Here is a 16,519-nt window from a genome sequence, read left to right as displayed (position 1 = left end):
ACTAATGGCTCAAACCAACATAACCACATTATGTAAAGATCACATGGCCAATCAATGTCTCATTTCAAAATCAAAATAAACTTCAAGACCCCAGAATACAACACTGTCAGTGTTAGATCAAAAGTCTCTGTGAAATCACAAGGTTTTTAATTAAAAAAGGTGTTTTAGTTAGAGACTGACCACATCTGGGGGAGGGGAAAGATCAATCCTAAATAATTTTCAATTCACTTTTAAACTAGGTTGCACAACTATTTCGCAATCTTCCACATCAGATCAATATATTCATCTGGATTGAATTTCTTCACAATTTTCTTTATTCCAAAAAGCCTCAGTTTCTAAACATTTATATGAAAATCCCTCATCCTTTGAATCATTCCAGTAAATCTTTTCTGCACTTTCAGAGCTTCACATCTTTCCTAGCATGCAGTAACCAAAGCTTGATGCAATATTCCACATGAAGCCTAACCAATACAAGTTCAACAGAACTTGATTTTATGATTTCCACGTACTATTTCTCTCTCTATTCTCCTTTTGTCAACCATCATCCAGTATGAAAAACAACCATTCTCTACCCTATGCATTTCAGCCAGTTTCCTATCCAGACTGCCACTGTCACTTCCATAAGCCCCAACTTTTGAAAAGACTGAAATTCATAGTCAAATCTACTGTATTCTTTCTGTTGCAATCCATTTTTGAGTTCTTCCTCTAAAAATCGAGAATTTAATTTCCGAGAATTTACTTTGAACTTTTAATCTGTACTCAGCCACGGCATTCAACATCAGTTCCCTAATGCATAGTTTTCCTTGTACCATTATTTTTATCACTACAACCTAACATCTACTCTTCCTAATGAGAAACCACATGTTAATTGACATAATTTCCTAATTACAAGAAACTTGATGACTCTAAAAAGCACTTTAGTAAAATATTTTTGAAAAACTATCTAAACAGTTGCACTTGACATCTTAGGAAATGATTAATGCATCAAAACATTATTCATTAAAAGAATCCCAAAGACAACCAGAACTCTTCTACAGAACGACTTCCATGAGATTACAACATGGACCCACAGTGTATTCAAAAGTGCTGCACTCTCCAATTAATATATTTCAATATTCAAGAATACAATTCCTTCCAGTATTAAAGAAAAGAGGAACTGGGAGAAATATGAATGCAACAGTCCATTCCAACGGTAAAACGGGAAAAGTCATCATGGCACAGTGAGGACTATAGTATTTTGAGGAAATTAATTACTATACTCAACAATTTGCGCTACTTGCTCAAGAGAGCATCACTGGCAATGCCAACATTTCTTGTTCCGCTGAGCAACAGCTAGTCTAGTAGGCCACAACAGGTAGATTTCCACCCCAGAAGGACATAGTCCTATACTAACCTTTTATATATAGGCATCCATTAGTCTCATGAGACCATGGATTTGTGCCTTGGAGGGTTTTCAGGGCACAGACCTGGGTGAGGTTGTATGGAAGACTGGCAGTCGCCCGTGCTGCAAGTCTCCCCTCTCCAAGCCACCAATGTTGTCCAAGGGAAGGACATTAGGACCCACACCAGTGTCGTCACAGAACGATGTGTGGTTAAGTGCCTTGCTCAAGGACACACATGCTGCCTCAGCCAAGGCTCGAACTAGTGACCTTCAAATCACTAGACGAACGTCTTAACCACTTGGCCACACGCCAACACTATGCTAACCATTACTCATATTTACTATTTATTTCAGATTTTATTACTGAAACCCAACAACTGCAATAGCAGGATTGGAACTCTAATCCTTAATAAATAGACTAGATTTCAGCTGTTAGTTCAATAATTTAGCTAATACCAGGAATTACAGATTTTCAATAAGTATAATTTTGCTATTTATAGTTTGTTTTTTGGAACAATAGAATTAGAGACTCTAAACAATAGCAGGGAAGAAATTACAGGATCACTCACTCCAGAAAACAACCAAATTTCAGAGGACAGCAAAAGTACAGGGAATAGGGAGCAGGGAACAAACAGAAAAAACCCTGCCCGTAATCCCATCCAATAGTGAAAATCACTTGCTCCTGTGAGGATAAACATGATGGTTGCAGGGAGGACACCAGAATGCTAGCCAATGTACTATGGAACAGTAATGAAGGAGCCACAGTAAAAAAAAAAGGACAAGCAAGCCCTTGGGTTCAAAGACGACTTGCTTCAACACCAGTTCTAAAGAAATGGAAGAAGGCTGTGAATTCTAATATGAATGTTTTTTTGCACACAAGCTACCACATGGTCTTTTGCAGAACAAGGTCTTAATCGGTTCAAATGGCAAACAGATGCAATAGAAGACCATGATCTGCTCCAGAAACTTAGCATGCACTCATTCCAACTCTATGTAGATGCAAACACACAAAGATTTTCCTTGACCCTCTCCCTCACACGATCTCCATTCTGAACTCTTTCTCCTTCCCTCCTTCAGCACCCCTACTTCTGCCCCTCCTAATTGCTTCCCACAGTCATCCCCTTCTCCTTCACTCAACTCATTCTCTTTTAGTCAACCTCCCAATTTTCTCACTAACCTACCTGCCTCACACACCCAAAAAATCTTCCAGCCCCTCACTCTCTTGGAACATAGCCAGCCAAAACCCTGATGCTACGTGTTATCTTCAGAGCCAGCCCCTGAATAGCAATAGGCCCATCCATCTGCTAGTTCCAACAGCTATACAGAAAAGCTTGAAAGAACCTTCAGACATTGCCCCCCTTGGAGCTTCTGGCATATTGCTATCCTTTGGTACTCTGTAGATGGATTGGTGAATCTCAGTGCACAAGTGGCCACTAGATGGTACTCATCTAGTCGGAGCAGGAACATTCCACTCAGCTGCCATCATAACTCAGTCTATATTTTGACTCTTAAACACAGGGGGTGGGGTTGGGCTCCATGCACCACCACTAGGAGGCAAAACTCCTAGAGTAAATCTAACATCACATCGACTTGAGGGAATCCCCTGTCAGTTACAACTAAAAGTAGAGAAAGAGCATTTGAGATAACGCAGAATCTTAAGTCCATGTATTAAGAGAATGCAGAAGCCCAAATTAAGTGCCTGAAAGAGAACACCACCTTCCACATTAACCTCACTTTTACTGCTCTTTTATCAAGCACCTCTAGCCCCAACTGTAGCAAAATCTGCTGGACCCACAGTGGATTAATCAGATGCTTCAGAACCTACAAAAATTGTGGAAGAAGATCATCCTAATTCCTAAGGAGGGAAAGACCAGGACATAAAGGAGTAATACTGCACCTGAGCACTTCACCTGGAAGGATGTGGAAAAGGTAAAACATACTAAGTGAAAGACTTTAAATTTGAGACACAAGGAGGAGTGGGGTTTGTTGAAAATACAATCCAAAGAGAAAATAAATCGAACTAAAGGTCAGACCAAGGCAAGGAACAAGTCTAATACAGCCTTTTAATGGGAAAAATTGACATTTAATTTGGGGAGAAGGTTAAAGAATGGCATCCAGAGAGGCCTTTGTCAGCTCTGTGCATTGTGATATAGAGCATTGAAATGGAAAAGCAGAGATAAACTTAACTGTTTGAGAGGAAAACATCAATTTGAATTTCATACACACAAAAGACCTGTTATACCTTCCAATGTTGCAATAAAGAGATGAGAATGGTTATTTGTAATGAAAAGTAGATCACCAAACCTACTGCAGGTTCGCCCTCCTTCTATAGCTTATCTGCTGGTTGATTTTTGTTTTATCATTAGATAAATTGCAAATTTAAGGAATAAAAAGTAAACACTATGCATATCTGTCAAACTATTGCTGGAAACCAATATAGGTGCTTCCATTTGCAGCTTCATGTAGGAGGATAAGTTTGATAAACCAACACATTATGTAAATAAGAATACAAATGTTTTCAAGGTTCATTTTGTTCCACAAGGCAAAACTGTTTTGTTAGATCCCTTTGGACCAATTATTCTTACCTTGTGAGCAAGAACTGGGAATTTTGGGAGGCTTGGTGACTGTTTTCTGTGGTGGTTGTGTTGTTGGTCACTGTAGTCTGTGTGACTGTGGTGCTGAGACTGCCTGTGTTGGTGCGTCTTGTCGCATTACGTGCAGATTCCAGCTGTTGCCGTGCTGCCTGTGCTTGCTGCCTCTCCAGCTGCAGCTGCATTTGCAGCTGTTGTAACTGAGAAGCAGAAGGACCAGAGGAATTGAGTTGTCCTCCAGCAGAACGTCTCACACCTGATAACTGCGATAACAGTTCTGCAACAAATAGAAACCATTTCAGAGCAGGATGTTATCTTGTCAAAGATAAGCAGGAAATACTGGAACATACATTACATGTCTATCAGTACCTGTAGAGAAAGAAGATAGTGATTCAGGTGGTATTAGACAAATTGATGTCAACTCCCTCCTCCTATAGTGAAGAACACAAGATGCTTCTGCATATGTTTCAACATGCAGCACCTTATGCACACTAGCCAAAATATGGTGTTAACAGAATGAAATCCAGTAAATAAAGTGAGTGGGCTCTGCTGCATCTAAACACACAATGCCCTGGGACACACATAAACAGAGCTGCAGGCTTTTTAAATAATAATGCTTCTACCCACCACCTCCAACCATCCGCCTCTCCCATGAATATGAACCTCTGTTTCCCCTCACTTGTTGCGACCTCCACCCTTAAATTGCTCTTTTGCTTAGGTCTCCTTCCCCAAAGACTGATTGACAGTATTTAAATCATCAACTGTTTGACAGTTGAGGAAACAGATTTACAAGTTGGAAAAGGTTATGTTGAATATTAATTTGGAAGATTGAAGCTCGGAACAGATTAGAAACCAGCCATGCCAAATGAGAATAGTATTTGGGAGGCTAGATAACAATCTGGAGGTACAAGTTCAGATTTCATCATGGTAACTAGGGAATGTTAAAATCATTTGAATAAATAAATCTGGAATAAAGATTACATTGATAATGGTAAAACTACCAGATTGTTGTAAAAAACTTCTCTGGTTCACTTTGAAATCAAGGACCTCATCAGCTGCATTACTGGAAAATACAAAACATTTACATTAATTTCCTCTCCATTCTCTTTACAGGTTTAACTGGTTAGGCTGTACACAGCTATGAGGGCAATAATTGTGAAGTCCATTCTCACTTATGTGATTCTTTACCCTTCTGTGTCCTTTGCCCCACTACCTAATATGTTGGCTTCCCTGTCAGGACCTGACTGCCAATTTAATAAAATTTATGAAGTTTGGTGTTTTTATTTTAAAAAGTCAAGCACTTAGATAGATCTCTGCTGTTCTTCAGCATATGGCTCATCAGGTTCATCAGGAAGTATTCAATATAGCGATGATATTTTGTTGTTGCTATAAACCATTTAACTTCTGTTCCATTGTCATATGTCTAAGTCATGAATTCCTTATTCAGTAAACCATGTGGAAATAATTGTTGCACTCCTTTAATAATTGCTCTCTTAATAATTGTTGCTCCCCTGTACAATAAGATGGCCATTTGGCCTCAATCTACCTCTTTATGATCTTGTACTTTTATCGTTTACCTGCACTGCTTTTTTTCAGTAGCTTTTACACTTTATTCTGCAATTTTGTTTTACCTTATTCTAGCTCAATGCACTGTGCAATGATTTGATCTGTACAAAACAATATACAAGACAAGTATTTCACAGTATCTTGAAATATATCACTATAATGTACCAATACCAAGATGGTTTATCGCAGGAGCTCCTAAACCGGGGTCTACAGGCCCCTTACTTAATGGTATAGTTCCATGGCATAAAAAACGTTGGGAAGCACTGGTTTATTGGGTCTTTAGAAACTCCATTCAGAATAGACTTAGATTTATATTGTGCCCTTCATGAAGTTGGCTATTTTTTTAAAAATGCTTTACAGGCAAAAACACCTTTAAAGTTGGTAGCCACTTTGTATAGCAAGGAATATTGGTCATTGAGGAAAAGCTTCCCACAAGGATATTGGCCCACATTGAATTCAGGTGAATCTGTCCCATTTGTACACGTCCCACCTTCCCTGGAAGAGAGCCCAATGATCCAAACATCTGAAGCTCCCCCACCTGCACCATCTCCTTAACTATGTGTTAAACTATATTATCTTCCTTTAACTTTAGCATATGGCATCAACCTGGAGGTCCTGTCCTTTAACTCAGCAGCTAACTCTCTGAACTCACTCAGCAGGATCTTGTCACTTTTCTTGCCCATGTCATTGGTATTGACGTGGCCCTTGACCTTTGGCAGCTCATCCTCCCCTTGAACAACACTATGGACTCAATTTGAGATGTCCCTAACCCTGGCACACAGCAAGTGTAAGATACAGGAACCTTCTTCTCGTCCACAGAAGCCCCGATATGTTCCCACAACCAATGAATCCTCTGTCACTACCGCTTGCCTCTTCCTCTCTTTTACTTACCAAGGTACAAAACCAGACTCTGTGCCAAAGACTTGACTACTGTGGCTTTCCTCTGCTAAGTCTCTCCGCCCCACCCCCAGTAGTATCCAAAGCAACATACTTGTAATTGAGGAGAAATAGCACAAGAGTACCCCGCACTGGCTGCCTATCAACTTTCAATATCACGACGGGCATCCAGTTACCTGTGCCCTGCACTTCCAGTGAAACTTCTTCCTGCATCTCCTGTCAATCAACCCTTATGTCTCCCAAATGACTGAAGGTCATCGAGCTCCAGCTTACTAATGCAGTAAGAACTTGCAGCTGGATACAGTTCTCACAGGTGTGGTTGTCAGGGATACTCAAGGTCTCTACGTTTTCCCACATCCCATAACGGCACTCTACTGCACTCAATGCTTTAACTGCAAAGGACACCCACAAAAGAAATTTACCAGAAATCTACCTTAGCCTCTGCCTCTCTTCACCAAAGCCTCGAGCCAAAGCACAACAGCCATTCCAATTAAACCTAACTTCTTTTTATTGGCCCTTGCCAAGTGTATAATAACCCAAATAATCGCAAGCTCCGCACAATTTCCTGATGTCCCATTCACTTTTTGAACATGGCGTGTTTACTATTCTACAAATAACTATCTCGCGATCTCAAGCTTGAGAGTTCTCTTCTCTTCATTTTTCACATCAGCTTCCGACTACGCATCCATAATCATTATGCCAGCTCCAATATGATGCTACCACCAGTCACATCCTTCTTGCTTTTAACCTCCCGCCCAACCTTTCTGCTTTCCGCAGAGAGCACTCTCTTCCCAATTCACTGATCCAGTCATTACTCCTCATCCCCTAGAACTTTCCCCTGCAAATGTAGATTTAATATTTGTACTTTCACCTCCTCCTTCCCTACCATCCAAGGAATTTATTGGTCTTTCCAGGTAAGGCAGGGGTTCACCTGTACTTCTTCGAACTTGGTCTATTGCATTTGATGTTTACAATATGGCATCCTTTACATCAGTGAAGGCAAGTACAAATTAGGGAATTGTTTCGAGGGGCAGTGCCCCATCTACAATAATCACCCTATGCTTTTGGTTACGTGTCATTTTAATTCTTTTTCCCACTTTCACAATGACATGCCCCCAACCTTCTCCATTGTTACAGAGAAGCCTAACACAAACAGAATGTTCAAAGTTATTACCAACCTATGTATATCATTACACAACCTTGAGATTCATCTTTCTGCCCTCACAAGACACAACAGAATTCACTAAAAACACACACACAAGACCACCACAAATCTAACTTGCAAGAGGACAAATCATGTCAACAGTAAAAAAAAACAGCACTGAGTTGAGTGAGCTCACCCAGGAGCCTGAGGGCTGCAGGGCAACAACTGCTCCCGAACCTGGCAGTGTGGAGTGTGGGACCCAAGACTTCTGCACCTTCTGCCCGATGGCAGTAGCGAGATTGGTCATACGCAGCTAGACGGTGATGAAAACCTTTCGTTTTCCGCTCTCATCCGCAACGATTTGAACACCTTGCATTCCACTTGGGTAGATAGTAACTAATGGAATGAACACTGCACTTTCCAACTTCACCCTAACACACAACCAGTGTCCTCTCCCATGCACACTCACCCTAGTTTTCTTTTCCCAGTATTCACCCTCTCATCCTCAATGTCAATGTTTCCACTTTGTCCTCAGTTCTGATGCAAAACAAACTTACAACTTCTGACTCCACAGATGCTGCTTGACCTACTCAATCTTCCAACATTAATTTTTCTGTCACAGATTCCAGAATCTACAGTATTATCATTAGAAATTTAAACTCACCAGCTATTGGATCCATAGCTTCCCTATTGCTTGGAGAATATGAACTTTGTGAGGATGAAAGTCCGCCAGTGGAACTGCTAGTAAAGTGCATGTTTGACCTACGAGCACGTGGTCCTCCAAGGCCTCGGCCAGGATGAAACATCCTACGTACATGTCGAACACCACTGGATTCATCATAAACAGTCATTAAGGAAATGTAACAGGTGGTAAGAAAACTACCAACAAATTAAAATTCTTGAATACTTGCTTATACCTTCTTGCTACAGCAGGTAAGGGAACAAAAATTTAACCTTATAGAATTCATAAATAACCATTACCAAAAGATCTGAGATACAGAAAAATTTGCTTTCACAGAATCAGTGAAAAAATAAATAAATGCAAAAAAAAATGCACAGAGAACAGAACTAGTTTACCATGGACAATAATCACAGGCTAAGCAACACTCACAACACACTGGAGGAACTCAGCATGTTGTTCCTCCAGCGTGTTGTGAGTGTTGCTTTGACCCAGGCATCTGCAGAATATTCTGTGTTTACAAATCACAGGCTGAGGATTCACAAACGAGTTGCTACTTAGGGATTTGAAAAATGACAAGACAATCTCTTCCATTGATATTTGTACAATACTTTATTAAACAATGCAAAGTCCATGATTAGTTCAGAAAAAAATCTCACACCTTTCTCTTTGGATTACAATACAATCAGAGTCTCCTGCCAATGAAGCACACATCTGAGGGTGGATTACTGTTGAAACAATAACTTCTCACAGGATACATCTTAATTTGTAACGAGGGATTCAGTGGAGTAAAAAAAGGTTCTACAGGCAATATCAATATAGACCTTTTTCTAACCCTTCTATAATGCAGGGGTACACTGTATTTTCTATCATGAGCACCTGCCACTTATTTAAGTGACAGACGATGCAGAGAAAGCACTTGGGCTGGTAGACATTTCAGTATGCTTAGCTACTTTACTATTGATAGAAGGGGGAGAGGAGAAGAGAACAGTGGGGAAGGGGCTGTGGATGGGATGTCAACCGAGCCAGTTTTCTCCTGGAAACCGAGCTTTTCCAATGCTCCAAGCGCCACAACCACACTGGCAAGAAGATATGTTATCACATTCCTGGTTTGTGTCATGCAGGTAATGAAACAGGGAAAGAGGAAGTTGGTCATCAAGATGCTCTTTTAACAATGAACAAGCAGAAAATATAATGCATCTTATAAATAATTAAGGTTAAGACTAAAAATTGGTTCATACTTAATAAAAATATACAAATATGTGAATTCTGACCAGATTATTTCTAATCATAGTGCACTGTCTTAGTGGCTTATTGTAGCACGTTTTCAAATTGGTAACAGCACTGTCTAAGAGTCATAGCCATATAAGAAGAATTAGGCCACTCAGCCCACACAGTCTGCTCCGCCATTCCATCATGGCTGATTAATTATTCCTCTCAACCCCATTCTCTTGCCTTCTCACTGTAACCTTTGACACCCTTACTAATCAAGAACCTCCACTTTAAATATACCTAATGCCAGCTGTCTGTGGCAATGATTTCAACAGATTCACCTCCCTCTGGCTGAAGTAATTTCTCCTCATTTCTGTCCTAATTGAAATTCACTATTCTGAGGTTGTGTCATCTGGTCCTAGACTTTCCCACTATCGGCAACATCCTCTCTACATTCACTCTTTCCAAGCCTTTCAATATTCGTTGGGTTTCCATGAGATCCCTCCTCATTCTTCTAAACTGCAGCAAGAGCCAACCCAGAGATGTCAAACGTTTCTCATAAGGTAACCCTTTCATTCCTGGAATCATTCTCTTTAACGTCCTCTGGATCCTCTCAAATGCCAGCACATCTTTTCTTAGATAAGGAGCCCAAAACTGCTCACAATACTCCACATTGGTCTGCACAATGCCTTATAAAGCCTCAGCATTATGTCCTTGCTTTTATATTCCAGCTCTCTCAAAATGAATGCTAACATCATATTTGTCTTCCTTACTAGCAACTCAACCTGCAAGTTAACCTTTAGGGAATCCTGCACAAGGACTCCCAAGTCCCTTTGCAATTCTGAATTTTCTCCCCATTCAGAAAGCAGTCTGCATCTTTATTCCTTCCAGCAAAGTTTCATATGCCATATCTTTGCCCAATCTCCATCTGCAGGCTCCCTGCTTCTCAACACTACAAGCCCCTTCACCAATCTTGCAAACTTGGCCACAACGTCATTGACACATAATGTGAAAAGCAGTCCCAACAGAGACCTTTGCAAAACACTGCTAGTCATTGGCACCCAACCAGAAAAAGCTCCCTTTATTCCCACACTTTGCTTTCTGCCTGTCATCCAATCTTCTATCCATGCTAGTATCTTCCCTGTAATACCATGGGCTCTTATCTTGTTTAGCAGCCTCACGTGTGGCACCTTGTCAAAGGCCTTCTGAAAATCCAAGTGAACAACATCCACTGACCCCGTTTTCTATCCTGCCTGTTATTACCTTAAAGAATTCCAACAGATTTGTCAGGCAAGATTTCCCCTGAAGCCATGCTGACTGTGGCCTATTTAACATGTGCCTCCAAGTACCCCAAAACCTCATCCTCAGTAATGGACTCCAACATCTTCCCAACCACTGAAGTCAGGCTAACTGATCTAAACCTTCCTTTCTTTGCCTCCCTCACTTCTTAAAGGGTGAAGTGACATTTGCAATTTTCCCAACTTGCAGAATATAGTGATTCTTGAAAGAACACTACTAATATCTCCACAGTCTCTTCAGCTACCTTTTTCGGGTGTAATCCATCCGGTCCATTATGACTTGCCTACCCTTCAGTCTTTTCAACTTTCCAAATACTTTCTGGGAGGCAGCTGAACTCACTTCTGGCCCATGACAATCAAATTTCTGGCATTCTGCTGGTGTCTTCCACAGTGAAGACTGACACAAAATGGTAATATTCATCTGCCATTTTTTTGTCCCCCATTTCCATCTCCGCAGTGTCATTTTCCACCAGCCCAATATCTACTTTCACCTCTTTTACTTTCTATACATCTGAAAAAATCTTTGGCATCCTCTTATATTATTGGCTAGCTTACCTTCATAATTCATTTTTTCCTCTCTTTTTTACCTTTTTTTTTTAAAAAAAAAAGTTGCCTTCTGTTGATTTTTAAAAGCTTCCCAATCCTTTTAACTTCCCACTAAGTTTTGTAATATTATATGCGTACTCTTTTGCTGTTATGCTGTCTTCCCTTGTCAGCCATGGTTGCCTCATCCTCCCTTTAGAATACTTTTCGTTTCCTACAACACTTCATGGGAATCAATTAGAATTGGGTTTAATATCACTGGCATATGCCGTGAAATATATTGTTTTGCAGCAGCAGTACATTGCAATACATAATAAAAACTACAAATCATAATAAGAAATATATATATTAAAATTAAATTAAATTAGTGCAAAAAGAGAGTAAAAAAAAAAGAAGGAAGTGAGGTAACATACGTGGGTTCACTGCCCACTCCAATATCCAATGGCGGTGGGGAAGAAGCTATTCCTAAAATGTGACATGTGTCTTCAAGCTCCTGTATCTCATCCTTGTTGGAAGTAATGAGAAGAGGGCATGTCCTGGGTGATGGTGGTCCTTAATAACAGTAGTCATCATTTTGAGGTATTGCCTTTTCTGATGCCCATAATGGAGCTGGCTGAGTTTGCAACTTTCTGCAGCGTTTCCAATCCTGTGCAGTGGCCCCTCTAAACCAGATGGTGATGCAACCAGTTACAATGCTTTCCACATAAATCTGTAGAAATTTGCACTGTTGACACCCAGGAATCTGAAACTCTTCACCCTTTCCCCAATGAGGATTGGTGCATGTTTCCTCCACTTCCTCTTCCTGAAGTTCACAAGCAATTTACTGATGTTGAGAGCAAGGTGTTGCTGTGACACCACTCAACCAGCTGATCTATCTCACTCCTGTATGTCTGTCACCAGAAATTCTGCCAACAGTAGTTGAGTCATGGGCAAATCTATAGATGGCATTTGAGCTGTGCCTAGCTGCACAGTCATGGGTGTAGAGAGCAGAGTAGTAGGCTAAGCACACATCCTTGAGTTGCACCAGTGTTGATTGTCAGCGAGGAGGAGATGTTATTTCCAATTTATACTGACAGTGGTCTCTTGATAAGGAAGTCAAAGATCCAGTAGCACAGGGAGCTACAGAGGCCCAGGTTTTGGAGTTTGTTGATTAGTACTGAGGGTATGATGTCATTGAAAGCTAAGCTGTAATTAATCAGCAACAACCTGATGTAGGTATATTGTAACCTATAGTTGGCCATGACCAACCTCTCAAAGCACTTCATCACAGTAGATGTGAGTGCAACTGGGCAATGGTCGTTGAAGCAGTTCACTCTACTCTTCTTGGGCAATGGTATGATTGTTGCCCTTTTAATGCAAGTAGGAACCTCTGACTGCAGCAGTAAGAGATTGAAGATGTCGTTGAATATTCCCACCAGTTAGTTGGCACAGGTTTCCAGTGCCCTACCGGATACACCATCAGGACCTGGCACCTTGCGAAGATTCAACCTCATGAAAGGTGTTCAGACATCAGCCTCTGAAACAGAAATTACAGGATCACCAGCTGATGCAAGAATTCACATAGGTATATTTTATTCTCCATTTCAATGTGTGCATAAAAATTGTTAAGCATATTTGGGAGTGAAGTACCATAGCCATTCATGATGTTAGGTTTCGCCTTGGAGGAAATAATATCCTGCAAACCCCACCAAAGCTGATATGCATCCGATTTTGTCTAACTTAAACCAGAAATGTATACATGCTCTTAAAATAGCTTTTCATAGGTTGTACTTGAGCTTCTTGCTTAGATCTGGATCACCACTCTATCTACAAATCTCTTGGTTTATCCACTGCTTTTGGTTTGGGTATATTCTCAAAGGCACACACAAGCCGATACAGGTCTTGATGACGTTGGTGACAACTGTGGCTTATTCGCTTAGAATTGAAGATGGATCACTGAATATCACCTAGTCCACTGATTCAAAGCAGTCCTGTAAGCGCTCCTGCACCTCCCTTGTCCATACCTACTTGGTCCTCACCACTGGTGCTACAGTCTTTAGTCTCTGCCGATATACTGGGAGTAGAAGTACAACTAGGTGATCGGGTGAAGCGTTGTAGTAAACAAATTGCACACAAACTTCCACAGAGCATAAGAAATAGGAGAAATACATTACCATTTATCAAGACATGACCAATCTTCTACCTTGGTGTCATTTTCCAGCACTATTTTCATTTGCTTTGATATTCTTAAGATTCAAAATTCTATTAACTTTTGCTTTGAATGGACTAAACAAACTCCACAGCCCTTGAGATAGGGAATTCTAAAGGTTCACCACTTACTCAGTGAAGAATTTTCTTCCAATCATGAAGAACCTTATCCCTTATTTTGAAATGGCATACCCTGGGAATAGATTTCACTGAAAGATACCCAAATTCCTTTGAACAATGGTATCTCCTTTCATTCTTTTAAACCCCACGGAACAGAGTTACAACAAACTCAACTTTACTTCATATAGCAAACTTACCATTACTTGGACCAGACCAATAAATCTTCCCTGCTCTCCATCTAAGACAGGTACATGCTTTCTGCCCCAGCAATTAAAATAGGTCTTGGCCTTATTTCTAGTGGTGACGAGACAGCCTACATTGGAGAGGTTAACAACCTGACACAGCGGTGCCAAGATAACAACCTCTCCCTTAATGCACAAATAACAGAAGATTGTGGATTACAGGAGGAACGGAGACAGGCTCACCCCGATCAACATCAATGGGACTGCAGTTGAGAGAGTGAGTAGTTTCAAATTCCTTGGAATACACTTCACCAAAGATCTCACCTGGATTGTACACAACGGCTGTGTAGTAAAAAAAAACAACAGCATCTCTTCCACCTCAGGTGACTGAAGTAGTTCGGCATGAGCCCCCAAATCCTCAAGACCTTCCACAGGGGCACCATTCAGAGCATCCTGACTGGCTGTATCACCACCTGGTATGAAGACTGGAAACAACCTTGATCGCTGGGCTCTGCAGAGAGTGCTACAGACACAGTGGATGTGAACTTCCCTCCATTGAAGACATTTACAGCAGCAGGTGCATAAAGGCAGCTTGGGAAATCATCAGGGACACCAGTCACCCCAACCATAAACTGTTTCAGCTGCCTCTGTCTGGCAAACGGTACCACAGCATTTATGCCAGGATCAACAGGCTACGGGACAGCTTCTTTCTACAAGCCATTAGAATTATAAGTTCACACATCTGGACATTGTGGTGTCATAATGCAAAGATTTTTACTCCCTCACGTTGTGGGACAGATCTGCAAAAAGATGCCTTAATCCTGTATTCACATCCTACATATTAACCTTCAGTGACTTGCACACAAGCACATCTGGATTCCTTTGAACATCAACAATACCCGATTTTTCAACATCTAACAACTACTCTAATTTTCAGTAACATTTTTCAGAATGGATGATCACATGCTTTTCCAACAAATTTGATCTGCATGTTCCCAACCACTCATTTTGTTCCCTGAAAGCCCATCTTATCATGCTTAGTAGTCTCAATTCTACCTGGGCACACAAGAAAATGTTAGTTCCCTAGCCAAATCATTGACCTAGATCATGAATAATGAGGACCAAGAACCAATCCTTGGAGTACTTGACTAGTTACAGTTTGCTAACCTGAGAAAGGATCTATTTATCCAAATTCATTGTTTTTTGATCAATAAACAAATGCTAAAACATATCAGACTATTTTCAATTCCAGATGTTCTAAAGCTACTGATTAACCACATGTGCAATTCATCTTACCAAAAGCCCACTGAAAGATTAAATACCTTCACTGGCTTCCCCCTCATCTACTTTGCCATATACGACATATGCCGGTGATATTAAACCTGATTCTGCTAGTTATGTCCTCAAACTAAAACAAATTAGTCAAACATTTTCCTTTTATAAACTGTTGCTCAATTCTATAATCCTTTCAAGAGTCACATTATTATATCTTCCACTATAGATTCCAGCATTTTCCCTGCCACTGATGTCGGACTAACAAGTCAGTAGGTTATTGTTCTTTCTCTCCCCCTTTTCTTAAATAATAGTCACATTGCTATTCTCTAAACCACAGGAACTATTCTAGAATTTGCAGGATGTTAAATAATGACCACCAAAACACCCATTATTTCTAGAACTAGCTCATTCAAAATTCTGGAGATCATCAAGGCCACTGGATTTACCAATCTTCCAGCTATTGTAACTAATATCTAGTTTGCTTACTCACATTAGGCCTTTCTTTAGGTGCTACCGTTGGCATGTTTTGTGTCCACCTTTCCATAAAGAAAGACACAAACTAATTGTTCATTTTTTTGCCATTTCTTTATCCCCCTAATAAAATATTTCCCTGTCTTTATCTGCAAAGGGAAAATGCCTGCCTCCTGGATTTCTTTTTACTTAAAGGTCTTCCTTTCCAATACTACATTTCTCACCAAGTCCACTCGTATACTATTTTGTCTTTATTTTAAATCAGTTTCTTGATCCTGTTCTGCAAAATTCTAAAACACTCCTAAATTTTAAGCCTACTGTTATTCCTGTCAAATTTGTAAGCCTCCGAATTCTCTGTGTGTCATGTCTGTGATAGATTTGAGATTAAACCTACATTTTTTTTTGGCATTAATGCCCTTGAACAGCCCAGAGACCTTTGCCATTCAACTGTGCTTAAGGAATGATTCTCACTGTCTTTGACAGATTGGAGAAATAGTTATGCAAACCAGAAAAGTAATACAATTTGGGCTATATGTCTGATTCAATACATGGGTATACATCTCAATAGCAGGTAGACACCAAAGTGACAATTCAGAATTCAGTATTAATTTAAGTTTGGTCATTCTTTAGATCATAAGATAGAGGAGCAGAATTAGGTCATTGGGCCCATCGAGTCTTCTCTGCCATTCCATCATGGCTGATTTACTATCTCTCTCAACCCCATTCTCCAGCCTTCTCTTGACTGATCAAGAACCTATCGACTCTGCCTCAGAGACACCCAATGACCTGGCCTCCACAGCCGAATGCGGAAACGAATTACACAGATTCACTACCCTCTGACTAAAGAAGTCCATCACCTCTGTTCTAAACGGACATCCATCTAGTCCGAGACTGTGCTCTCTGGTCCAAGATTAATCAACTATTAGGAAGTATCTTCCCCACACCCACTCAAGACCTTTCAATATTCAATAAG

The 16,519-nt window shown here is 40.5% G+C and overlaps 1 protein-coding gene across 2 annotated transcripts in view; it reads right to left on the bottom strand.

Annotated features, from left to right (window-relative positions):
* kcmf1 (potassium channel modulatory factor 1) overlaps positions 1-16,519 on the bottom strand; it is a 127,575-nt gene that overhangs the window by 3,435 nt on the left and 107,621 nt on the right. For both annotated transcript variants that reach the window (XM_072281862.1, XM_072281860.1), the window contains exons 5-6: positions 8,244-8,418; positions 3,967-4,249 (exon numbers count right to left, since the gene is read on the bottom strand). In XM_072281862.1, the coding sequence (XP_072137963.1) occupies positions 3,967-4,249; positions 8,244-8,418 (458 nt within the window). The remainder of the gene's footprint in view (positions 1-3,966; positions 4,250-8,243; positions 8,419-16,519) is intronic.

The sequence above is a fragment of the Mobula birostris genome, chromosome 17 (assembly GCF_030028105.1).
Source record: "Mobula birostris isolate sMobBir1 chromosome 17, sMobBir1.hap1, whole genome shotgun sequence".
Classification (NCBI taxonomy): Eukaryota; Metazoa; Chordata; class Chondrichthyes; order Myliobatiformes; family Myliobatidae; genus Mobula; species Mobula birostris.
Note: the sequence above shows the minus strand (reverse complement) of the source record. Positions and strands in the feature narration are given on the sequence as shown.